The following is a 26,769-nucleotide window of genomic DNA, read 5'->3' on the forward strand; positions in this document are numbered from 1 at the left end:
GAATCGGCACTCCAATACAGCAGGGGGCGATGTAGCAGTTTTTTTTTTTATCTGTTATGGAAACAAAACAACTGCAGGAAAAGGTCCCAGCTATAAATCATGGATCAGGCATCATAAAGAACACTAATTTAATAAACAAAATTATTTGCGCATAGTGTATCTAAGAGCGGTTGTCTGGCAGTCGGAGGGTTGCCGGTTTGATCCCCTGCCCTGGGCTTACACACGTGTCAACGTATCCCTGAGCAAGACACCTAACCCCTAATTGCTCCCAATGAGCTGATTGGTACCTTGCATGGCAGGTCTTCACCATTGGTGTGTGAGTGTGTGTGTGTGAATGGCTGAATGAGAAGCATCATTGTAAAGCGCTTTGGATAAAAGCGCTATATAAATGGAGTCCATTTAACCATTTACTGATTTCTTCTTCTTTCTGAATTATATACCTCCAATGCATAATAAACCACCATGAATACTGTGGTTTGATTAAAACTATGCCATACAAGATTTTATATCTGCTCACATACATCCGATCACACCAGGATATGAAAGTAAAATAATAGCATACTGTATATATAATATATATAAAATAATAATATAATCCTACAAAAAGCCCCTGGAAAGGACTACAATAGCTCCAAGACATTTCCTGAAACTTGCAATGGGAGAAAAAGATTTTGGATCCCATAATAGGCAGAACAACAATGTGGTGTTATTCACATAATTATCTCTCTGGAAAAGCACAGAGTTGCTTGCTATGAGACCTCAGTTACCAGTTTCCAATGTCATTCTTAAATAGTCTTCAATTCACAATGATATATGATAACTGAAAATAAATTAGTTGCATTCCAATGTATTTTTTTCTCTGTTTACACTTAATGTCACTGTCCTTGTATTAGTTGTTTGCAGTCATTGTGAGGTCAGTGGACAATTTTGTAGTTTTTCTTTTTTATTTTCAAATGAGTTTAAATTTTATTTTCCGATTTATTCTCCTTTGGAAAGATGTCCACTGTAAATCATTCCATTACAATCTGATGGTGTACGGCTCCATGAAAAAAAAAAAGATTAATCGATTGATTGACTTACACTCTGATTGGTTCAAATGAGTGAGTCACTGCCAACACAATGCCTACCAACGAAAAAGAGACTTTGTAGAAAATAAGCTTTGAAGAAGGAGTCGTCCTTTTGAACTACGATTACATCAGTACACTCCACAAGTATGTGTGAACTGGCACTGTGCAGTGAGATGGATGTGTGGTATAAGCTTGTTACTACAGTGAGGATGTGCAAAACAAAAACAAACAAACAAAAAAACTAGGATTAAAGAAATTGAATTGAATGTGTACTGGTGGAAGGGGGGATTCCGTTTAAAATCATTCAATGAGAACAAAGATAATTATGCCAGAGCTTAGCAAATAAACTATAAAAACACATTTGGGAAAGATATACATGGTTACGTTTAAAATCATTCAGTCGGTTGAGGTGCAGCATTTTATTATTTTATTTTTTATATATATACAAGCAATAGTACTGGTGAGTTTTGGTCAGTGATAAAGATTTTTAAGCCAAGAGAACGCCTAGAACACTCTCTCTCTCACACACACACTCTCTCTCTCTCTCACTCTCACTAACACACACACACGCGCGCGCACACCAATCTCCTCTACCTCTTAGAAGAACAATTTGACATTTTGGAGAAAACATCAAACTATAGGCTACTTGCAGTGACACATGCACGCAAATGAAATTTGGTGATATTAGGATCAATGCACTGTTAGCTAAGTCATTTCCAAATGTGAAGTTTAAATCCACCGTAGAAAAATACGGTGAAAAGAAAAAATGCTTGCTTGCAAGATTAAAGTGAATAGCTTGGCACTTCAATTCCAAACCCATTTCTTTTGACATTATAATGTAACCTCCCCCAGCGCCCTGCATGAACGCGAAAACCTGACTTGTCTCCGAAACTGAATCTGAACATTAGGGCTTGTTTCAGCAAGTATCCAAATCGCACCTTTTTTTCTATGAAATTTACATACCACTTGCTGCGCAATTCGTCTTCCTTTATCCTAATATGCGAGAGGCAGCGCTCAGTCTGTCTTCAGATAGGCTACATTCTAAATCCCGTCCCCAGTAGTTTACCAATTAGCTACGAACCCACCCTCTTTTTGGATGTGGAAAGAGAATGCACGTGGGGAAAGTATTTAACAGCTGCAAATGTAAGTTTTGAATCGAGTTCGGAACCACAGCCGAGGTCGCCGTATCCATCGTTTCGAGATCCTCGCAAAGTAAGTGGCTTAGTAGGCTAGGTTATGCATATACTAAACTGAGTTACTGTCGACTCGCTTTCCGGGAATTCACAGCTTGATATAGTGTAAAATAAACCATGAATATCTCGCTTACGCGTTGTAATGTCAGTATTAGTATTATTTATTTTTCTGGGCAGCCTGTCTTGAAAGACAAAATACCTGTTGGGGTTTAATGGTTGGATTAGTGCAATTCCTTCAGTGCAACTGAGAACATACATTACTAACGTTTTAATTATTTGATAAATATGGTTATTCCTTTTGTAAATCATTGTCATTCTTATTCAAAACCCCTATTCAATTGCTTCTCGGCGAATGGTTGCAATGTATATGCAGTCTGATAATGTAAAACAAAAACAGCCTAAAGAACTAATGATATCCAATGTGTGAGTGCAGAAATTTTACATGCAAACTTCCTATACGCGTGAAACAAGTTACATGCAAGGACTCCCTTGCTGTACAGGCGGCTGCAGAGCTTGCCTTCGTGCAAAGTGAATACTGTCGCATATTTATAAATGGGCGCATAACAGTGAACATTCCCAGGCATTTCAGGTCATAGCTTTTCAATCAGGATGATGGAAATTTTGTTTGCATGTTTTGGTAAAACTAGACATTGCTCCATTGAATTTTACTGTAGCTTCTTTATGAATATGTATTTCAAGTTTACTGTTATTACTGTTGTCCTTGCAGTGCTGGTATTGTAGTTATAAGCTGAAAACAATGTATATATGGAACACTCCTGGTACTTCAGTGATTATATTAAGGTTGACAATGTAAGCACACAAACTTTTTTTCATTTATTGGATTAATGTAAACCCTTCTGATTCAATCACTATACATTCTGTTAGGGCTATATTTGCACACAGCGACAAGGGCCAGTTGGAGCCACTTGTGGTGTATGTTATCAATTTTGAGATTATAATAGAGACACAAGAAGATCCAATAAAGTAACTTCAAGGTCATATGATGGCTCACTAATGGTTCAGTTACAAACTGCATGCGTGAAAATTAGTTTAGTTTCTGAGTATTGCAACAGTTTCTGAACATTGCAACAGAAACAAATATTTTTCCTGGGAATTGATGTGGTTCTGAAGCTCTCAATGCCATACATAAATGACAGCATCATAGCAAAAATATGTGTGTATATCAGTGCAAATATATATATCAGTGCAGCACCAGGGACCAACAGAACTAATTGAAAGTAACTGTGTCTAGTTCTATCCTCTTGATTTTTATTGTTAGTTTTTCTTTTTTTTGTCCTGGGGTTGCAATATGATTTCAGAGAAATAAATGCTATTTATTTATTTATTTATTCTTCTATTACTTGCTTTTTATTTTGCCAGCCCATACCCTGAATCACCACAGCAGATCATAATTGGCTATTTCACATATTGGCTGTCTGTTTTTCCTTACTGACCGATACCAGTCCAAATGTATATTTATTAAGTACACTCATGACTGGTGCCTGTACATTACTGGAAATGTTCAGGCATGTTGTTTTAGTTACATGCTTTGAATTTACGACAAACAAGTTCTGTTCAATTTTTATGTTTCTTCATAGGCTGCTGACACACCTAAATTGAATTCCCTTGCCAAAACTGCACAGATCTAAACTGGAAACCGACCATATCTAGATTTAGATAATATCTTTATTGCAGTGTCTTTCATAAGTTGGCAAGTACATGGCTGCTAAGACTCATTTTCTTTTGGTTGTTCTTTGTGGGAAGATGACCGTGTGTAGTCCTATATAGATATGTGAAGGCCATACATCATTATTTTGCTAAGAGTTTTTTTAAATGGAAGCAAGCTGTTTTGCATATAATCAGATATTTCGTTCATTTGGCTTTTAGTTCTCAATGTAAAACAACAGTGCAACGTTAACCTGTTGCCAACCAAGAGACTGAGCATGTGAATCATGCACAGAAAGTTAATGAAGGCTTTTTTTTTAACGGACAGCAGAAATCTACTGTTGTTTCAAGCAGCTTGTCTGACATTTGAGACTCAGCAGAAATGTCATACATATCTTCTCAAAGATTCTCAAAATAAATGCAGAGCCATCTGTTGCAGTGTAACACAGTAATGCGGGGAGATTAGGACAATAAAACTGTTCAGTTAAACTAAGTGGAAGTGATTGACTTACAGATGCTTGGCAGTCGCCTCCTCCGTCCCACTGTGCAGCGTTCTTGCATCCTAAGTCCAAACAGCTCTTCCATAACCCAGATAATAAACACCGGTCACTGCGTTACACTGAATCAGAACAAGACTCTGAACAAGATGCCTGTGAGCTGTTTCTCCAGGGACTTCTCGGTTTCAAAGGATGAATTTGCCAGTGTGAGGAGAGAGGAAAAAAAAAAAAAAAAAACTTAAATGGCATATTAAGTTCACAATAAAGTTCACCTTGTTCTGGACCTTCACTGAGCCAAACATTTCTTGCTGTTGATGGTCGCATTACCTTTGAACGATACTGCTTTAATACATTAATGAGTCAGGGATTTTCATCCACGCGATGTGCAGCTTGTTTCAGTACAGTAGGGTGAAGGCTGTTCTCTTATGGGGGAACTTGCATGCATTTCAGAAAACATTATTTTGGCAGGTAGGGTTCCTATTGGAACATCCTTTTTTTTTTTTTTAAACTGCATTTGAATAAGCGCATGAGTTTCGGTTTTCTGCGACTTTTCCACATCTCACCAATAGGTCTTACACCCATCAGTTGTCTCATAGGCCTGGTAAGATCCAAAGTACATTGTCTTCAGCTACTGTTCAGCTAACGATCTGGAATTCATTCTACAGTCTCATAAGCACAGATTGTGGCGGTCCCTTGGTGCATCATGGGATGCAATGAATACGGGTAGCGGCTGGTGTTGTAGTTTCCTAACTGTGCTCACGTTTATTTATCCAGGTTGGTTGACTGAGGACTCAGTTCTAAATTTGAAGTCAAAATCTGGGGAATCGAGGTAGGTAGGAAACGGAAGGGACCGTATAGCCAGTCAGCAGCATTGGAAATGATTAGTCGGCTGGGTGTGCAGAGCCAGGTTGGCAATATCACCAAGATACTAATGCCTCGATTGTTTTGAAGAATACCGCGTTATCTTTAAGGAACGGTGGGGTTCAAAAGGCTGGAAGTGCTTCCTAAGTGGCCAGTGGATAACATCGTTGATGTTGTCAAAATCCTGCATCCCCTTCTTTATCATTTGCAAATAGCACCATCTGTGTGGGATCGGATGGAGAAATAGGCAATCCAGTAAATCAGCTGATCAGCAACAGTGTTTTGTCCCGAGAGATCTATTAATCAGTGACCGTGCAAACAGTTCACTGCTAGTGTCCGCTCACTGAGAGTGGGCCCAAACATGTCCAACAGGAGGTCATGTGAAACCACCAAAAACTAGTTATTTACTAACAATGACTAGTTAGTGTATAATCACTGCATGACTTGCAATTATTTGTTTTATATCTAGATTCTTGTATTTTCTATAGGAATGTTAATGTTATCTTCACTGTTGTATTTAAAAAAAAAAAAAAAAAAAAAAATTGTATTTATATTTTCAGGGCAATAAAAGCATGACCATGCAAACAAATTTCAATCCAGTCAGACACAAGCAAGGCTACACTAAATTGTTAAAAAAAAAAAATACAGCATATCTACTGTAATACATCACAAATAAATCTATCAGTAAACCAAAATCAAAATTGTTGCTTTGCAGGCGGCACAGAGGTACAAACTGCAGGAAAAAACATATTAAACTTGAATTATATACATGAACATGCATGTATTTGAAACACCATCCACCCCTGTTTGCTTTGGACAAAAAAAATTGTTTCAGCATTATTGTTATCTTATGTTTTTTCTTCTTCATTTTCCTGATGAGATAGGATCAAAGCTTACTATCAAAATGTTTCCTTGCGTCAACTGTGTGTGGCCTAATAGGCTTTGCAGCCACCTATCTAAGCAATGATAGGCCATTGAACCTACTTGAATGCACAATCTAAAAGCCAGTTTCTCCATCAATAATGTTACACCAGGTAAACACCTTGTTGCTATCTATTGTCCCCAATACTTTGGAAAAAAAGTGTGATGCAGAGGCCCGCTTCTTGCCAGGGAAGCAGTTTTCTGTTAATAGATATCGGTCCGTCCCTGCGCATCGTTTGTTTGCCCCCGCAGAGCGTGGAGGTTCTGCTTGATGGGGTGTTTTAATAAGACGTTTATATTGTTTGCTCACTTGGACTTGTTGACTTGTCCCGGTTGTTTTTTTGCTCCAGCAGGCAGAATCTAAGAGCCAATATAGGAACTCATCAGTGACGTGACTGGGCCTAGTGTTCATACCGCTTTTTTTGTGTTTGCCATTGCCTCTGGCTTTTAGGGTTATCACAGGCATTTTATTTTAATCTCACCAAGTGTTCTGTCATGTTGTAATTGACCGTTCCTCCATACATTTTGCATTCCTCTTCCATTAAATAATGTTCCTAGATAAAATAAACATGCTGTGCAGCATCCTCAGCTACAGCCGTTGGGGAGTTGCTTCTAATTCAGGATGTTTACAGGCCACCAGAAGAGGGAATAAATAGTCTTTTTCTTTCTAATGATGTTTATTTTAGGCGTAAACATTATTGTGGGAATAAAAATAAACCCCACATGTATATACATGCTGACATAAGGACAGTCGTGTAGACCAGCATGGTCTTCTTACTGCACAAGCTACTTGTTAACAACTCACAACCAGGCTTTTTTCCAATGGTGTCATCATAAATTCTAATTCTAGTCAGTTTTGTTGTCTAAAATACAGACATGAAGCCATATTACCAGTATGGTCTAACATGTATTATGTGTGAATATGGGATTTGCAGATTTAAGTGACTGATATGGTGTCCTATAGTGTGAGTGCAGAATAGTTTGCATGATTGCAGAAACGAAATGAACTTAATATGATGTTTTCTGATGTCCACATTGTAATATAGGTAGTCATGACGCGTAGTAATGTTAGGTATACTGTATGTACATATCTTCTTGAAATGTATGAAAGCAATGTATCGAAGGATTTGCTGCAATATGTGCCACTTCTCTGGAGAGATTGCTCAAATTGTTGGAACTAATCCGTCTGGATGTGAAATTTGTACAAGCCCTGGAAGAGCTGATTTAAGTCTAGACATCTAATCTGGCGATGAAATTTTCATAAAAGACTGCTTCACTACAGTCACTTCAGGGTATGACTTTACACTTTGGTTGTTTGCATTTTACGTGAATGGTGACTTTGGTGAAAGATCTGGACTCGTTGGACTCTATTTTATTTTCTCTGCTAAACAAAACAGTAAAGTTGGATTGGAGCCTCACTTGGACTGTGTCCACCTTTGACCGATTGAAGTGAAGCAACTTCATTTGACATGCACAGTTTTAGAACTGTATATAAACAGTCGATAAGAGAGAACCGAGGGATGAAGGATCCGTTTAGTTTGTGAAACTGTCAGTTTTTTATGTGCTTTTCACTTCTGTGGAAAATTAGGTTCTGCTGTTGGACAAGGTACTGTCTTTCACTCTATATTACCTTTCACAGGGTGTGTAAATTCTCAGTATGCTAGGAAAGTGTTCTGAGACAGTATACTTTAGTTGAGTGTAATTATTGTAAACCAGGAATGCAGTGTCATCTGTGCTTTGATGGATATTAATGTTTAGAATAATAAATAGCCCTTTTTTAACAGTACAGCACCGGTGGTAAGTTGAGCCTGGCCACAATAATGACCTCCAGTTTCCTATTACATTTTGCAACATTTGAATTGCAAAAATGTGAATTCCATTGTGCAGTTTTGGCAAACATAGCACATGGCAGGTCTATGCACCAACGCCAATGCTGTGGTGCTGCTGCTGGATTTGTGTTGCCTTGTTTTTCGTGATCTGTACAGCATTTGACATTCTCCCTCGTTATCACTCAACAGAAGCTTAAACATTTAGTGATAACAGAAAAAGAAGTAGCTGTGGATTTTGTTTTTGCCGAACAGTGCCAAACGTGCTGATGTCATCCAACTGTCTTTCTTTGTCGATCTGCAGATATGATATGTCTATTCAACAGGTGGTAGGAGATTACTGTGTTAAGTCACTGGGTCACTGGGTGACCAAATCTGCATTCACAGCCTATTTACTAAGGGGTAATTACTTTTTTTAACAAACACTTCATGTTTGCCTGATTCTGTTTTCTTACAATGTTGAGCTGTGTTCACCTTTTAGAGTAAACATTTTTTTTTTTAAACGCACTAGGTCTCAATGACCAGGATATGAACCTTATACAGGATCTCTGACTTTATGAAAATGGCCGGTTTACTACTGATGGAGTTGCTGCTTATTGTCAATTGCAAATAGTCTCCCCTGGCATTTAGCATGATGAAGTATAGCCTGAAATTGCTGAAATGATTTATTGAATTTATACACAGAATCTTTTTTTTTTTTTTTTTGTAAATATAAAGAGCATCTGTGATTTGCCCAGTCTCCTCAGAAAGTTTGCGGAGGTTCAGCTTGATTAAAACATTACTCAAAGCGTCCAGGCTTTTGTGTGCCCTCTCTCTGGCTCCTCTGTCCCCTCTTTGGCAGACGCAAAATGGCTGTCTTTCGGCCTGCCAGCTTTTTTGCCCAGGTATTGCGTAGGTCCTGAGCGATGCCATGGTGCTTGTTTGGCCTGAAAAGACTTAATTTGGCTCTCCAGCCAGACTTTCAACCACGAGGAATACAGCTAGCTGAGGTTAACTAAGGCTACCTCTGTGGAAATTCATTTCATCATTCCTTTTTTGTTTTTTAGAAGAAAAAAAAAAAACTGAATATGTTTTAGAAATAAGAATAAGAACTTTTTGTTTTGGGGGTACACAATACTGACTTCAGCTCTTGAATAAAATTTTGTGAGAACCATACCGAGGGACTGAGCTTTGTTTAGAATTATGCTGTTGACAGATTTTGTTTGCTTTATCAAATAATAACAGTGCCCTCATGAAGTCTTTGTTGTCATATGATTTAATCAGTTTATTGGCCGTCTTTCTCACATCACTAGACCAACAGGAGTCTGCAAAACTGGGTCAGAGTGGGATTTAAATTCATAAGAATTCAATGGAGAATTTGGAGAGTTTGAATGGAGAAACGTACAGTTAGCCCCATGCCTGTGAGAGTGTGGACTGTATCTCAGTATGTGTGTTTTTGGTCATTTAGGGAAATTAGAAAGTGTATTTACTACTGCAGCACGGTGGGAGTGGTGGGGTGGTGGTGGGGAGGGGAACAGAACCAAGACCTCAGACAACTATTAATAGCAGTGGCTGTATTAAAGAAATAGACTTCAGTGGCAATGGCTAGATTTATCTTTTTGCGCCACTGTTTGGACTGCTATTCCCGTACGGGCCATTTTTCAGGCTAAATGCTTGACTGAAAGATTGCGTATTTCACCAAGAGCTGCCTCAACAGCATTCCGAAACTTGGCTTAATATGATGAGAGGTGAAGGCGCTTGGAGTCATTCACTTTGGTATCAGGCCCGATGTTACTGCGAAAGTATTAGAAAAGGGGCAGGCTGATTAACTAAGCTTATGTGGTCGTGGTAAGTAATATGGGTAGGAGGCAAGGGGGGGCGGGTGGGAGGCAAGAGGGATGGGGGGACGGGGGGCAGGTGGGCGGGGGGTTACCTGGCATCGGTGTTCCAAACTTCCCATTCATTAAGGCTGGCATTTCCTCATACTCCAGTGTCTGAGCCAGGGAATGAAGTCGGCAGGGGTGGGGTGGGGGGTTGGCGGTGGGGGGTCCAGGCTCGGAGCAGTCTGCTGAGAGGTGAATCGGTGCATTGGAGGGGGGGGGGGGGCCCTCTGTGGAGCCAAGTCTCCTTTTCCGGTGTCTCTGGCCCTGGGGGGCCTGCTGTGCCTCCCCGAGCTGGGTTTAACGTGGACTCAAACCGGCAGGACCTGGCTCCCCTGCTCCATTTCTTACCCTGGAGGGGGGTGCGCTTATCCTCAACATTAGCGACGTATTTTTCTTTAATAAAGCTGGCTGGTTTTGGTCAGACAGCCATCTCCATTTGAATGCGATTTGACAGTCTGAAGACGCTTCCGTTCGAAATTGTCCCCCCCCCGTGGGCTTGTTGTAGAATACCTGTCGCTGTTCTCTGTGAGAAAACAAGACAAGTGCAGTTATTCTCACGGTTGTTCATCGTTGTGAAATGCCACTGACACCCTGAAGGCAAAGAGGACTTTGAAGGGGTTTAGGCGAGTGGCTGTTATTTCTGACTTTTTCTTTTATAGCATTTTCAAAAATGTATCCAGTGACGCAGATATAAAGGGGGGGGGGGGGTGTCAGCGGGGGGGCGGGGGGGGGTCGTGAGCATCGTGTCCGATCGCGCATGTCCGCGACTTCAGCGGAATATTGTGCAATGCCTGCTCCATTAAAAACTCCGCACCTGAGCGGCTCCTCCACCCTCCCCTGACCAATCAGCATCCATGCTTTTAGGAGCCCTTCCAGGCTGTGCTGGGCAAACAGAGGTGTCTGTTTCAGTGTTTGCCAATGCCCGTTGCCCAACCATTTATCAGCGGTCAGTAAGTACTGAGGCAGCTGGAGCTGTTTGTCCCGTGTGTACATTAGAATTTTTTTTTTTTTTTTTTTAAGTGACAGATAGGAGCTCGTCTCTCTCCCTCTCTCTCTCTCTCTCTCTCTCTCTCTCTCCCCCTCTCTTGCGTGCTCTCTCTCTCTCTCTAGCTTTCTTTCTAGCGCTCTCACTCAAGTTCATATTCAAATTCATAGGCTTGATTGGCATGACCACGCATTGGGAAAATATTTCCAAAGTAATTGTTTACATAGAATGTAAAACATAACAGTCAACAGTGACAGCTATAAACTATACTCCCCCCCCCCCCCTCTCTCTCTCTCTCTCTCTCTCTCTCTCTCTCTCACCCCCCCCCCCCTCTCTCTCTCTCACCCTCTCTCTCTCTCTCTCTCTCTCTCTCTCACCCCCCCCCCCCCTCTCTCTCTCTCTCTCTCTCTGCACTGGCTGTGTGCACAGGCCCTCGTGTGACCCACAACCCACTGTCTGTATAGAGCAACATTGCCCCCACCCCCCACACACCCCCACCCCCCTCCGCCTCCCTCGGCCCCTTTCCCCTCCTCCCTCTGGGGCTCTGGCCCAGCAGTGTTGGGGAGGGTCACTGGGTCTGGGGGACAGGGGTAGAGCATGTTGAGACAGGGCCAGGCTGTATGGAAGGAGGAGTAAAAATAGCAGCACTGGGTTGTTGCACATCAGCAGAAAGTATTTTCGTTCGAAGGCGCGAAGACGTGTTGAACATGAGACTTGTCTTGGGCTGTGATCTACCTCTCTGACTGCCTTCTGTGTCACACACTTTACTAGGCTCAGTGGTGGTTGCTCTTTATAGTTACCGTAGATGTGCAGGTTTGTGTGTAAAAAGACTCCAGAATATTCCACTTTATTTTGCCTCATCAGAATCCTCTCTGCAGGTAGGTGCTGAAAGTATATGCAGATTTGCTCTTCATCACTGTAGTCTGCGGAATGATGCACTTGCAATTGTATGGAAAAAGCAAAGCTAAACAAAATGAAGACACTGGTCATTGTGTAACTGCTTCTGCATCAAGGAGCAACACTGTACATATGGTGGTATTGACCTCTGTAGCCTTTAACATCACTGGCTCATGCACACATACGCACACTCACACATACTGCACACACGCACATACACACAAGTGTGCACATGCATCTATGGGTATATATATATATATATATATATGAATAAATTATATTAAAGCCCTTTCTGAAATGGAGGCTGCAGTGACTTCTTTTCTGCAGGTTGGTGGCGCTGTGTGAACTTCTCTGGGTGGGTTTGAGTGTGCGGTTCATTTCTCAGGAAGTGAAAGCTAATGCTCTGGGCTACACCCAGACCTCTGTGACCTCGGAGCACCACCTAATGTCACCGATTCCAGCTGGGGGGCATTGTGGGATACGAGAGTCCTCTGACTTGCCCGCGGTGCTCAGCTGCAGTCCTCCCGAATGTGTTTGTATAACTCAGATTTCTATGGTAATGCGCAGCTCCATCGGAGATGGCCTTTCCTGTTTTGTGCAGCTTTAAAAATCAGACGTGACTGAGCTGGTATTAATGTGCAGGCAGTTGTATGCTGTTCAGCATATGTAACCTAGACAGTCCTTGGAAGATTTTAGTTAAAATACATCCGAGCTTTTACAAGCTGAAAATATTTCCCAGTGCAATAGCTTTATTTTAGGTCACCATGGAAGGTCATCATAAAGATGGCGATTCCAGCATGCTGTTGCAGACCAGTGAGTTAAATAATGCCCAGTTGTCGTCCAGAACAAAGCACAGCTTTATGCGCGCAAAGGCCTCTTCATTTACATTTTCCATTGGTTGGTGGTGCAATTAGTGCAGAAAGCAAGTGCAGTGGCATTTTCCTGATAGAGGACGGCTTTGTGTCCCGTTTGGTGAACCGCTCCATTGCACCCGCTTGAGCCCGGGCGTTTTATCCCTGACATGCGCACCAAGCTTTTCAATGAAAGTCGGGATAATGAGGTTTCTGTTATTACTGCAGTGACCCCTCCGAGTAGATTCCACGTGGGGTTTTTATTCTGCTGGTCAGCAGAGCGCCCACTTGAAAGTGTGACACATGCTTTTTATTACAGGAGATTTTTATTACATACAGGAGATTTTTATCACGTACAGGAGATTTTTATTACATACAGGAGATTTTATAACATACCGGAGATGTTTATTACGTACAGGAGATGTTTATTACATACAGGAGATTTTTATTACGTACAGGAGATTTTTATTACGTACAGGAGATTTTTATAACATACCGGAGATGTTTATTACATACAGGAGATTTTTATTACGTACAGGAGATTTTTATTACGTACAGGAGATTTTTTAAATTACATACAGGACATTTTCTAAAACCTGGTGGGTCATCTGCCATGCTGTTCTCTTTACTGTGTTTTAAAACTTCTTTTGCTATTTACGTTTGGCTGGTTTGTTTTTGAACAGTTGCGTAATACCTGCCAGAGGAGTTATTGTGATTGACCGGCGAAAGCGGTCGGTAAAAGTGAAGTTTCGGCTCTTGAGCAAGCAGACCTCAGTTGAAGGAAAACAAAGGGCCAGAACGCAGCTCTGAGCTCGGCAGGGTCCGGAGTCACACTGGACTGGCGCTTAGCCGCAATCCTTTCTTTTCTTCGCTCACAGTAAACAAAAAAAAAGCTGGTTGAACAATCAGCGCTGCGTAAATACGTTAAAGGGAAGCACGGTGACAGGTGGGTGTAAGAGAAACTCTTGCGACGCTACGGCGGACCGAACCGGTTGAAGGCTGCGATTTACATCTGCATTTACATTTGAGGAGTCGCAGGGAACGCTGTCGTCCAGAAGGAAGGAGGTCTTCACTCTTTACACACCGTCCATTTATACAGCTGCTTATTTATTGCTAGTGTTTAATAAATATTTTTAGGTTTTTTCAGGTTGATTACCTGGCTCAAGGGTACAGGAGAAGTGTCTCACAGGAGGATAAAATCCTAGGAACATGACTCTCCTGATATTTATGTTACTCCTCTGCCCATGGTACACTTCAGGGTGAGCGTTCCTATGTCGTTTTTTTTCGGGGACGGTGCTGAACGCGAGGCCCTTTTTTTCCCGGCAGGACCCGCCCCGCCCCTCCGGAAGCAGGATGCTGGCCCACATGCTCTCGTTCGGCCGCTCGCTGGTGCGGAGGAAGCGGGTGAACATGGACTGCCTGGAGGACTCCAAGCTGTGCCGCTGCCTGTCCACGCTGGACCTGATCGCCCTGGGCGTGGGCAGCACGCTGGGGGCGGGCGTGTACGTGCTGGCCGGCGAGGTCGCCAAGGGCAACTCGGGCCCCAGCATCGTGGTGTCCTTCCTCATCGCGGCGCTGGCGTCCGTCATGGCGGGCCTCTGCTACGCCGAGTTCGGCGCCCGCGTGCCCAAGACCGGCTCGGCGTACCTGTACAGCTACGTCACCGTGGGCGAGCTCTGGGCCTTCATCACCGGCTGGAACCTCATCCTCTCCTACGTCATAGGTGAGTGGGCGAAGGAAGTCTGTGAGAGCGTGCGTTACATAGGAGCTCGTGGGATTTTTCGGGGGGACTTTTCTAATATCTCCCCAGACACCACAGTGCCCTTTAGGGCTTATAAAGCTGGGGTTTAGGGTCTCCCCCCCCCCCCCCCCCGTGGGATCCCAGACATCCCCCTGCAAAAACATTCCATTTTAAGAATATTTTCTTAGCAATTTTGCATTTCAGAGTTAAATCTATTTGTGCAGACCAAAATAGATTTTCTTATATAGATCTATAATGTAAAAAACAGCAGGATTTGAGAATGCCTGCATGTGCTATATATTTTGAGAAGCCACTTGCATTGCTGCATGTAGAGCGTTGGATGTCAAAAAGTGAACCATTTTTACACCGAGTTTCTGAGCCACAGTTAAATGTCTATGCTAATAACCTTGCAGACGAAGGCGACCAATCTTTTAGTTTTTCGTGACGGAAGACGAGCGAAGTTGTGAAACCCGGGTCCTGTTCTCCGGCCTGTGAAACCCGGGTCCTGTTCTACGCCCCTTTCTCCCCACAGGAACCTCTAGCGTGGCCCGGGCCTGGAGTGGCACTTTCGACGATCTCATCGGGGAGCGCATTGAGCACTTCTGCAAGACCTACTTCAGCATGAGCGCCCCGGGCCTGGCCGAATACCCAGACTTCTTCGCCGTCTGCCTCATCTTGCTGCTGTCAGGTAGGTTGTGTCTTCTCCCGGGGTCTCTCCTGAAATTCCACAAAATGGCGGCCGCTCCAGAGCACCAGTTACCTTCCAAAATGATGAATGTCACAAGTTAATTTTTGGGACTTTTTTTTTTTAATTCAGGGGACATTTTGAACTCTTGAATTTCTGCCGACAGCAAGTATTACCAAGCACATAAATATTTTTCATAATCGGGACAGCGAGGGCTGGCATTGCAGGCATTTGAGGATATCAAATCTGATTTTTAATAGGGTTAGCAGGGGAGTACGTTGGCACACGGGTCACATGGTACAGAGGGCATACCACAAACGGAAAGGGCGGTGAAAAGATGGGATTGTCTGGGCGCCGAGAATCAGGTGGCCAGTGGCATGCGTCTCTGCTCGTGTGCAGAGGCGCGGGATTGGTGGCTTTCCTGAGGGGTGGTGTAGTCCCACGGGCCAAAACAAAGCCTTCAGTCTTTTCCCCCGAAATCTTCTCCGCTGTAAACAAGACATTTATGGCCGGCAACCAGAGGAATTTTGGTGGGGAAACTTCTTGTGCGTTTCGCAATTGACGAAAATACTCCTGCGACCGTGGTTTCATGCACTTCTGCTTACGACTGGATAGAGGTGTGTTTTTGCACAGAAGCTAAAGACTGGCTTTGACTCTTAATGCACACCCAGACGGAACGGTTGTACGCGCCAACCTGCTGTACCTGTGCCCTGGGCTTGAATAGTTCCCTTTTTATACAATCTTAATTTAGCTCACCTGTATTTCATTCATAGCAGGTCTAGAAACAGGTTAATGGTAAATGAACTGCATTTACATAGCGCTTTTATCCAAAGCGCTTTACAATTGATGCCTCTCATTCGCCAGAGCAGTTAGGGGTTAGGGGTCTTGCTCAAGGACACTTACCATCCTGATCAGCTGAAAGTGGGGTGGTTTTTGCAGTGGGTTCCCTATACATTCATACACTTGATGTTTGACAGGGTATCTACTAGGCTGAAAAATGTAAATTTGCAAACAGTTATTATGATTGACCTGGGCAAAGGTATTCTTGACTGCTCCTCTGAAGCCATATCGACACTTTTTTTTTTTTTTGGGATAGAGTTTTAAAAAACTGTCTGGCTCTTTCTTCAGGGCTCCTGTCATTTGGGGTGAAGGAGTCAGCCTGGGTCAATAAGGTCTTCACTGCCGTCAACGTCCTGGTGCTGCTGTTCGTGATCATCTCCGGGTTCGTGAAAGGAGACCCCCTCAACTGGGAGATCTCCGAAGAATCTCTCATAAATGTCACAATTGTGAAGAGGTATGTGGAAGAACTGGTCTCAACCAGCCGTGGGGGGATTACTGTACGGAGAAAGGCAAGCTTGTGGGGCTGCTGGGTTGCTCGTCCTGTTAAAGCTCTTTTCTAGCGTACGCATGAGCCCTGCAGTCGGATAGCAGTCTTTCACTGTGCCAGGGCCTGGTAGCTAAGCAGGGCAGTACACTGTTAGCCTTAGCGTTGCTCTCACCTCAGCCAATCAGGATCAGAATATCTCCCCCACTGGCTCATTGTGGTTTGTTAAGGGACGCATGAAACCTTCCTTGTCGACTGGATCATGAACAGCAGCAGTGGTACCCTGAGGTGCTCTGGGGGAGAGGACATGCTCGCCTTCGTCCCTCCCGAAAAGACGGCGTGCATTCAGGGCAACGGGGCATTCAGAATTTGGGGGGGGGGGGGTAGTGATGCTTGCTTATTTTAAAACTGTGGCTTACAATATTTTCCTGTTGTGTTCTTTTTTTGCCATTATAACTGGTGCAATGTTTTTATTTATTTTTATTCAACCTTCATTTAACCAGGTAAAAGTGATCGACGACAAATTCTCATTCACAAGCACTGACCCGGCCAAGAAGGCACGCGTCAATCAAACCGTACAAACATTGCTTAAAAAAAAACCGAGTTCACAACGCGGCATATTTACATAAAGCAAAAAAAAAAAAAAAAAAAAAAAGACAGAAAATTGCAGAAAAGGTACAGAGCGGTCTCTACAGCAGCTGAGAGACGTGGCTGATGCGCCGCCGGCCTTCTCTTCCCGCCAGGAACCTGTCGTTCGCGGATAACGTGACCAGCGACTACGGCACGGGGGGCTTCATGCCGTACGGTTTCGGGGGAACCCTGGCCGGGGCCGCGACCTGCTTCTACGCCTTCGTCGGCTTCGACTGCATCGCAACCACAGGTGCGCCGCCGACGCATTTGCATGTCGCCTCTTGAAAAGAGAGCGTGTGCCTCGGTGGGTAGATTTTCCTGTTATACAAAGGGAGAATGGGAGCGAGCGAGTGAGGGAGAGACAGCAAGAATTGTATGTAACCTCTGCTTTGGCAACTGAAGTCCCTATATTTGTCATGCCAGTAAAGCATGTTGAAATCTGAAGTTTGAAAGAGACAGAGAGAGAGGGAAAGGGAAAGGGAGAGAGAGGGAGAGGGACAGACAGAGACTGGCAGAGAGAGAGAGAGCGAGAGAGAGAGAGGAGAATTAAAGCAGCAGGTGAGATAGGAGAAGTAAAGCAGCAGGTGAGAGAGAGAGGAGGAGTAAAGCAGCAGGTGAGAAAGATAGAGAGGAGAAGTAAAGCAGCAGGTGAGAGAGGAGGAGTAAAGCGGATGGTGAGAGAGAGAGGAGAAGTAAAGCAGCAGGTGAGCGAGAGAGGAGGAGTAAAGCGGATGGTGAGAGAGAGAGAGGAGGAGTAAAGCAGCAGGTGAGAGAGAGAGAGAGAGAGAGAGGAAAAGTAAAGCAGCAGGTGAGCGAGAGAGGAGGAGTAAAGCGGATGGTGAGAGAGAGAGGAGGAGTAAAGCAGCAGGTGAGAGAGAGAGAGAGAGGAGAAGTAAAGCAGCAGGTGAGCGAGTGAGGAGGAGTAAATCGGATGGTGAGAGAGAGGAGGAGTAAATCGGAAGGTGCGGTGCTGCTCTCAGGTGAGGAGGTGAAGAACCCGCAGAAGGCCATCCCGCTGGGCATCGTGGTGTCCCTGCTGGTGTGCTTCCTGGCCTACTTCGGGGTGTCCGCTGCCCTCACCCTCATGATGCCCTACTACCTGCTGGACGAGAAGAGCCCGCTGCCCATGGCCTTCGAGTACGTGGGCTGGGGACCCGCCAAGTACGTGGTGGCGGTGGGGTCCCTCTGCGCCCTGTCCACCAGGTGAGAGGCGTTCATACGCCCCCCCGTCCCATCCCATCCCGTCCCGTCCCACCCCGGGTCTGCGGCTCTGTCCCGTCTCACTGTCGCCCTGTGAGCGTTTAAAGTGGAGGAGTGCATCGCAAATTTAGTGTCGCAACAAACCGTTCGTGTCACGCAGTAAAATGTCCAGTGTTGATTCAGCAATAACAGAGTCCAACAGGCAGGGTCTTGTGATAGGTCTGTGCTGAAAAACTATGACAGGTTCTCTCTTAGTTTTTCACCACAGTAGCTCTGTTAAATCAAATTTCGAACAAAACCATATAGGATATTATAAATTGGACGTTCAGAAATCCTTTGTCTGTGGTCACTGTACTGATGGGAGTCACTGTGTGAACACACTTTTTAAATTCAGCAACATTCCTTTTTAAACAATTAAACTGTGACTTTTTTGCGATGCCACTCCTGAACCATAGAATAAATCATTGCTATTTTATCTTCATTTATTTCAGCTTGTATACGATATGTGATGTTCTGACAGATCTCCCTTGTTCTTGATTTCTGTTTGTGAATAATAATATGAACATAATGGAGTGATTACCATTGCTGAATGCATGGACTGGATTTCTCTGTAATGAAAACACAAAAATTTCCATTATCGGGCTTTCTTCTTTTGGTATATGAATTCCTCTTGCGGCATATCACTGCTTTCTACAGCATCTTATTAGCCATACGCCAGTGGATGCAACAGAAGTTCTGTCACTGAACGCACAGCCAATCACAATTGACCTAATTTTCAGCGGTGTAGGTGACCGTGGAACCAAAGACACAACGTAATAACATTTAATACGTTTCGTGTTGGAGACTGTGGGAACAATGAAGTCAATTTCCTGCCGATTCCCCTCAGTGTTGGTCCTGTCTGGGACTCCGGGCTATTTTTGGTGGAGTGCTCATTAATCCCTTTTTATTGAAAAGGAAATGGAATGATTACATAATCGCATTTATAACCAATTTGCCTAAAACAAAAAACAAAAAAAAAGTATGGGAAAAAAAATTGGTCACTATTAACCCCTTCAGGGCTGGGCAATAAACCGAACTGCTGCTTCGAAGGATGTTATCCAGAAAAAGAAAGCCCGGTTTGCCTGTGATGATGATGTGTGTACCTGGTGGGCAGCGACTGTCGGTGTGGGCCTGCTAACCTCTCTGTGATCTGCATGTCTCCGCTCTTCACACAGTCTGCTTGGCTCCATATTCCCCATGCCACGGGTAATCTATGCTATGGCAGAGGACGGGGTGCTTTTCAAAGTCTTAGCCCGAGTCAATCCTAAGACCAAGACCCCGCTAATTGCCACTATGACCTCTGGAGTCGTCGCAGGTGAGGCGGCGAGGGAAGCGATGACATGTTGATGAAGTGTTCACCGTGGCAACCACGAGAACCCCTGAAAGCAGCGGCCAGAAAGAGACCCAGAGTTTCTTGCGAGCGTGCGAAAAATTAGTTTTTTAAACGTTGCGTTGGCCATGCAGAATAACCTTGGGCCGACCTTCCGGGTATGACTTTAGGTTTTCTGCTCCCAAACGGCTTTTAGATGTTCCTCTCGGGGGGGCGGGGGGGCGGGGGGGGGGGGGTTCTGACGTTCTCCACGGCTGCCGCTTTTTTGAAGGGTCTCGCGCAGGTTGCCACGGTGCCCGCGGAACGTCCGCGTTTGAACCCTGACCCTTTTTCGTTTCTAGCCTTCTGGGCTCCATGTTCCCGCTGCCCCGCATTCTGTACGCCATGGCGCGGGACGGCTTACTGTTCACCTTTCTTTCCAAACTGAGTAAGCGCCAATCGCCAGCCGCGGCTACCATGGCGGCGGGCACCGTAGCGGGTAAGCTCCGGAAGGGGGGGGGGGGCGGGGCGGGCGCCACGGACGGAGAGAGGGCCGCTGCATGACGATGATGTGCGGGGGCTGATCGGGCGGCGGGTGCACGTGATTGGTGGAGGCGGCTGAGCCAATCAAAGCTCGGGGTGTGCACAATCTGTGGGCTGAGGTAACGAGATGGATCTCTGGTGTTCCTGCAGACATTCAGTCAAGCGCTGCTCAAGCTGAACACGTCCTCTCCTCCACTGCACATAGCAACACAGTTAGATACGTGTTAGATCTAGTTAATATATATGTGAAAGTAAAATAATGTTTTTAATAGTTAATTAATTAACTGGACAAAAGGTCCATCCATATTAATGTACTTTTTCAGTACCTTGAATGCTGTGAATGGTGAGTTTCTTTATGAAATGTTGGGCAGAGTTGTTCCACAGAGCACATTGCTTTGACTGAATGGTCCTCCTGCGTAATTACAGTTGGGTGATTGTTTTCCTTGACTTGATTATCCCTGTTGCACTCATGTACACCAAGCTTGCACATCAGATTTTATGCAATTGTAACTGCAGCATCGTAGTTGATAGAACATAACTGCATTTCACAGTTCATTGTTCTGAGGCGAATCATCCGTTTGATTAAATCCTAATATTAATCCCAGGCCACTGATAATGCTAAACTGTAATTTATTTGGACACTGGTATTTCTACGGGGCTGGAGTTCACAGCTCCCTGTCCTGAACCCCTCTGTGTCCATTTTTTTTCAGTTTCTTGACGCAGCCATTGGCTACACATAACCAATCACACTGCAGTATACTCGGATAGCATTTCATACAGACATTTTTTTCATGATGTTTACCGAAACATTAATAACGTGATTTTGGGTTCCACATATTTAACCGTTGCATGCCTGCCTGTAATTTTCTGTGGTTGATCTTCGCTCTGATTTGCTCGTCTTCTCTCATTTGTGGTGACGCAATATCATGTCATGTGACCTGTGAACGCTTTGTCGGTTGAGGCGCGTTTGATGTGGAACGCCTTCTGTGCCGGGGCGAGGTGGCGGAGACCCCTCTGACCTCTCTGCTCTCCCCCGCTGCAGCGATCATGGCCTTCCTGTTTGATCTCAAGGCCCTGGTGGACATGATGTCCATCGGAACGCTGCTGGCCTACTCCCTGGTGGCCGTGTGCGTGCTCATCCTCAGGTGAGCGCGGACAGAGCGGCGGCTCCTCCTCCCGCGACTGTGTGTCATCATTGCACATTACATTCAGGCATCTTATCCAGAGCAACTTTACATAGCATTCACAGTACATTTACATCCATTTATACAGCTGGATGTATACTGAAGCAATGCATGTTAAGTACCTTGCTCAAGGGTACAACGGCAGTGTCCTACCAGGGAATCAAACCTGTGACCTTCAGGGTACAAGACCAGCTCCTTAACCATTATACTAAAATCGCAAATATCCTTATATTACTGAGTCAATGCATGTCTTGTTGATGAAATTAGACCTGCGATGTAATATTTTTGAGTAAAATGATGGCCTTGTGTGAACCACAGTGGCTTTTTGAGTCCACGGTGATGTTGGTCAGACCTTACTTTGCATAAACAGCACGGACATCTTTAAATTTGGGATGGCTCCAGAACAGTCACGTGACCTACAGAGACTACATGAAATTGTTTCTCGAAAAACTCACAACTTCCAATAAATCTGCAGCGCACAGAAATTTCAAGAATGTGGAGAATGTGGATTTAGAAACAGACAACACATCTCTATGTGAAGGGTACTGACTGGTCTGAAAAATCCTCTGTAAATCAAGTTTTTAATAGATTTTAGAAGCCGCCTTTAGTCTGCAGTGGAAGATCGTGGATTGTGGAAAAAGTGATATATGGTCACCCATCTGATTAACTAGTGTGCTATGGAATGCCACCATAACACCCCAAACAAAGTGATACTGTGTTTATTTATTTCCAGCACCCAGCTGACCTGCGTCTGCACATGCGAGAGCCGCCCCCTAGTGGCTGTACCCTATATAACATTTTGTGTTTGATGGCTAATTACCCTGTAGTTATCTTCATTGAGCACTTACTGACAGCTTCTTAGGATACGGAAACATTTTTTTTAAAGAACTTTATTTTTTCGGTTCTCATTCAAAGTACAAGTATTGTGTTACTTGTTCTAGTTTAACGCTATGCTGTTAACTAAGGTAATGCAATTCCAACAGCATTGCATCACGTTGCAGGCATTTAACCACAGCATCTAACTCACAATGAGATGGACCTCCGTGTCATCGTCAGAACTACAGCACGGCGGTAGCACCACAGAAAAAGCACCGTAGGCGTGCTTGTAAACAGTAACAGGTCGTGCAGTAGCTGCTCGAGCATACGGTTAGCATTGAGTAAATCGGAATCAGCGTGTGAAATGCGATCTGACGGGGCGTTTCTTTGTGTCGCGCGGCAGGTATCAGCCCGACTTCCTGCACGAGAAGCCCAAGATTAACGGGGAGAAGGAAGCCCTGCGCCTGGCGGAGAAGGAGTCCGAGGCGACCGAGCCCGAATCGCGCCTCGGCGTGCCGAAAGCCGAGGGGCTAACGCTGCAACGCGTCTTCCACCCGGCGCTCCAACCCACCGAGCAGACCTCCGCCGTGGTCAACGCCGCCGTCACCGTGATAGGTCTGCATCACCGCGCCGTGCATCCGTCACTTCCTCCGCTGATATCTTACGTCCGTTCAGTTTAGGATCCCGGCTAGTCTTAGCTGGGAATTTTCGACGCGTAAATCATAGTCATACAGTTGCAATACGGTTCAATTTTATTTGTATAGTCCTTTTTACAGAGAACTGTCACGAACACCAGCAAACATCAGAACTGAACCCCCAAATAGCAAGTACATGAGGTAAAAAAACAAAAATCCCAGCGTGGGGGAAACCCTCAAACAGTGGCGAGAAAAAACTCCCCAATGGGAAGAAATCTTGAGAGCCACATTGCAAAGCAGGGGGAGCCCATCCTCCACTGGCCAGCCTGGTGTAAAGTAGCAGTAGAATGTAATGTAGCAAAAATGCTAATAAAATGGGTTAATCAGGTTACAGCTGAGGTGAACAGGAATAATAGAAGACCAAATGGTATAGTTAACGATAGTGCTGTTTACTGCATGGGGTTACATGAGTGTTCTGTCTCTCACTGCTGTATGCTGGAGACTCTGTGGACAAGCTGTGCACTGGTGAGAGTTTATGTTGATGAGCAGCTGGTGTCTCTGTCTGCAGTGCTGGTGGTCTGCGTGGTTAGCTCTCTCACCACATATAAAGGACAGGCCATCCTGGACCTGGAGCCCTGGATCCTCTGCCTGTTGTCAGCAGCCATTGCCATCTTCATCGCCTGCATCTTCGTCGTCTGGAAGCAGCCTCAGACACAGAAGAAGGTGTCCTTCATGGTACGTAGGAGGACAGAGCCATTCACTTTCCCCCTCCTGGAAAGTGCCAAGGCTTACTGTACCCTTTATAGTGCACTGAAAGCTGATTTAAAATCATATTTCACCCTGTGGCTGCATGTTTGTCAATGGTGGCCACGTTCTTTAAGATGATGCTTTGCACTGTAAGCGTTTAGCAGAATGTGATCCCTAAGCCGGGCCTAAATTTTGCACGCGCTGTCTCACAGTTGTAGGGTTTGAGATGATGTAAAATCTTAGCAGCGCGTCATAAAGGTTGCGGGGTACGGATCTCCTCGATGTCAGTGCGGACTCTGTGCTGAGAATCTGATGTTCCTGTTGTTGTAGGTCCCTCTCCTGCCCTTCTTGCCCATCCTCAGTATATTTGTCAACGTGTACCTCATGGTCCAGCTGAGCGGGGACACCTGGATCCGCTTCTCCGTCTGGATGGCTGTGGGTGGGTACTTTTCTTCATACCAGTCTCCATGGTGACATATCTACAGGCAGCATCCTGCAGTTCCTGGATTGGCTATTGTAGCCGTTAACTCCTGGTAGAAACGCACTGAAGGGTTTATCATTTCTGTAAAGTAAAAGAGACTGAAACACCGTTGTGTCATTAGCTCACTATGAGCAGGAGGTATGGTGCTTTATTGTGGGGGGAGGGGGTCCTCACATTTCGCTAACGTCCCTTTCTGGCACCCCCCCAGGGTTCCTCATCTATTTCGGCTACGGCATGTGGCACAGCGTGGAGCGGCAGCGGCTTCGGCAACAGCACGCACCCGCACCCGCCCCCGCCCATGACCCCGCCCACGCGCCCACGAGCGAGAAGGACAAGGAGGCGGAGCTGGGAAGCAAAGAGAGTCAGCGGATCCTCCCGCCAGAGAGAACCAGCGAGTGCTAGCAGGGTATCACTGCGCGAACGCGTTGGCCCTGTTCGCACGGTCTCCCACCCCACCCCCCCCCCACCCCCCACCATAAGGACGCTCGCACGCACACGGCAGTACTCCGTTCCCCTCCCCCTCCCTGTCAAAGCCCACCGGCCAATCACAGCGCCTCGCGTACGCCACGCGAATACGGCGCTCTGCCGAGGGCTACGGTGTCTCTTTTCCGGACTTCCCAAGAAGGATCACGTGACCGGCGTCCGCTCGGTCAGTGAAGCTGTGGTCCGGTAAAGATGCGCTCGCAGCAAAGCACGGATACACACGTAGCAGCTCTCCGTCTCGCATCAGAAACGACAAACGTGGTCAATTCAGGCCCCTTTGTGAGATTAGCATCTGTCCTGTTCATTATAGGTCCTACAGTATTAGAAGCAGAGTGGGGAATCTTTGTAACGTTGATAATAATAATAATAAATTACCGGCAAGTTTTATTATCATAATATCCGTGAACAAAGTGCTTCTAACCACAGCTTTTAAAGAAATACAGTAGTAACCGTATGATTATGGTATTGTACAGTGAAGCCATCTTTTATGAGTTTTTAGGAATGATAATTTCTAGCAATTTAACCACAGTGCGAAGCTGCGTCTGAACATAGGCTGACTATATCTGCCACAGGGGGTGCAGTCCAACCGATTACAATGTAAAATTAACCCAGATTTGTATTTCAGTTATTAGAAAACATATTTCTAAGCGCATGGCCAAAAGTGTTGTTATATTTCACTTTAATGTAAAACCCCCTTATAAATGACAGGGTCATCACCAAATGCCAGTCTTATATTGACTGTTTGTGTATCATGTATTTGTTTGTATCTCATATTAGTGACAGCACTGACATGTATTGCAAAAGGCCATCCTGATACGTCAAATCATAGTGATTGGTTTGCTAATCTGGGGAGCTAGGACTGTGAAGCTTTACATTAGTGTTAGATGTTGAATGTTGAAAAAAAAATGCTGTTTTTGGACTTTATATATAAATATGCTTAATGGCTCTTTTTAATAATCTCCATTTTCAAGGATACCTCCCCTAAATGACTTAAATTACATTTTACATGTTACTAATTTATATTTTAAACCTATACATATGTACGGTTTGCTTTGTTGTTCTATTCTCATTTTTTTAATGTTTAAACAAAATAATAGGATATACATGTATGCAGTTATTGTGTTTGTCATTTTCACATTTGCGAAACTTTTTTTTTTTTTTTTTGCGTTAGCAAAGTTTAGAGTGATGGTGATTGTGTAAGTTCAGCATTTTGAGGGCAAGGAAGTCTTGGTCCTCTCTGTCGTTTTGATCATTTATAGCTACGAAAGTTTCTTTTTAGCTATGATCAGTAGCCAAAGGTGCTGTAAAGACCTACAAGGCGGTGCAACGGTTTGACGATCCTCTTAATGGAGTCTGAAGTGGACCATCCCTAGTCCCGCCTTCCAGTGTTACATTCTCAGCGTAAACGATACTCGCTTTCCAGACTGAATACTGGTGGAGTGACACGTATGCTAATCATACGCTGTAAAAAAATTCAAATTTTTTTTGAATTACTTGCAGCTTTGCAACTGTGTCAGATTTGGGATTTATGGTGAGGCAACAGAATGTTCTTGGACCCTTTCATTGCTATGTTTAATACCCTGCACATGCATCTTCTGAGATGCTTTTATATTTGTAAATCAGAGTATAGCCAGCAGACACAAGGGGGCGCCACAAATTAAGGTTTACATTTCTTTTTTAAGGTTGTCCACAAAAAAAAAAAAAGAGTATGCCTCTCTGTTGAAATGTAAACCTTTGCAGTGCCTTGAGTATTAGTTTTTATAAAGCTGTGTGCCTCCGGTTTTATGAATTCTGTGGACACGGGTGTGGCCAAATCTGCTGCACTGGCTCATAGTCCTGTGGGATTTTGATGCTTGTGCTTTTGGGGTTCAGCACCGCTCCAGATTCAGCGTTGCCATTGGCTGTATTATGGCTTGTGAGAGCCATGCAGTGACTGATGCTCAGTTGGAAATTGGGGGTTATGAACATGTATTCACGCTCTCATATCGCGTATAACACGTCTTTTGGCGGTCCTTGCCACGTGTGCCTCGATACATTTGAGATTTTTGAAGGCCTGTCTAATCGGTTTCAGAGGAAGTCACTGCCAGTGTTTAGAGAATGCAGCGACCGGCCATTTTAGTAACATTAATCTGAATGTTTTTGGCAGACTCTAAGCCTGGGACCATGAATAACAGACATGCTGCAGATGTTCTCTACGAAGTATTCCCTTAAAACAAATGATTGTCTATAAAATAACGGGAAGTAGAATGTCATAGTTTTCCTACTTTTTTTTTGTACTAACTACACTGAAAATAAATGTGTTTTTCAAAATATAAGGGTCGGTTTCT

The 26,769-nt window shown here is 44.5% G+C and overlaps 1 protein-coding gene across 3 annotated transcripts; it reads left to right on the forward strand.

Annotated features, from left to right (window-relative positions):
- The first annotated feature begins 2,084 nt into the window (after positions 1-2,084).
- slc7a2 (solute carrier family 7 member 2) lies at positions 2,085-26,752 on the forward strand. 3 transcript variants are annotated; one of them, XM_035427365.1, is made up of 12 exons: positions 2,085-2,279; positions 13,952-14,348; positions 14,899-15,054; positions 16,180-16,345; positions 17,119-17,255; positions 17,986-18,208; positions 19,420-19,559; positions 21,139-21,241; positions 22,500-22,711; positions 23,300-23,466; positions 23,809-23,917; positions 24,168-26,752. In XM_035427365.1, the coding sequence occupies exons 2-12, from the start codon at positions 13,979-13,981 to the stop codon at positions 24,359-24,361; spliced, it is 1,977 nt and encodes a 658-aa protein (XP_035283256.1). In that variant the 5' UTR covers positions 2,085-2,279; positions 13,952-13,978; the 3' UTR covers positions 24,362-26,752. The 3 variants fall into 3 exon arrangements, with proteins under 3 accessions (XP_035283256.1, XP_035283254.1, XP_035283255.1); XM_035427363.1 differs by lacking the exon at positions 2,085-2,279 and adding an exon at positions 7,655-7,810; XM_035427364.1 differs by lacking the exons at positions 2,085-2,279; positions 19,420-19,559 and adding exons at positions 7,655-7,810; positions 19,916-20,052.
- Positions 26,753-26,769: the final 17 nt, after the last annotated feature.

The sequence above is a fragment of the Anguilla anguilla genome, chromosome 7, assembly GCF_013347855.1.
Source record: "Anguilla anguilla isolate fAngAng1 chromosome 7, fAngAng1.pri, whole genome shotgun sequence".
Lineage (NCBI taxonomy): Eukaryota > Metazoa > Chordata > Actinopteri > Anguilliformes > Anguillidae > Anguilla > Anguilla anguilla.

Bases quoted from the DNA above. Each gene is read 5' to 3' on its own strand.
- slc7a2 (XM_035427365.1), top strand. From the start codon at position 13,979: ATGCTGGCCCACATGCTCTCGTTCGGCCGCTCGCTGGTGCGGAGGAAG. The intron at 21,242-22,499 runs GTGAGCGCGGAC...GTCGCGCGGCAG, and splicing joins GTGTGCGTGCTCATCCTCAG to GTATCAGCCCGACTTCCTGC. The intron at 23,467-23,808 runs GTACGTAGGAGG...CTGTTGTTGTAG, and splicing joins AGAAGAAGGTGTCCTTCATG to GTCCCTCTCCTGCCCTTCTT.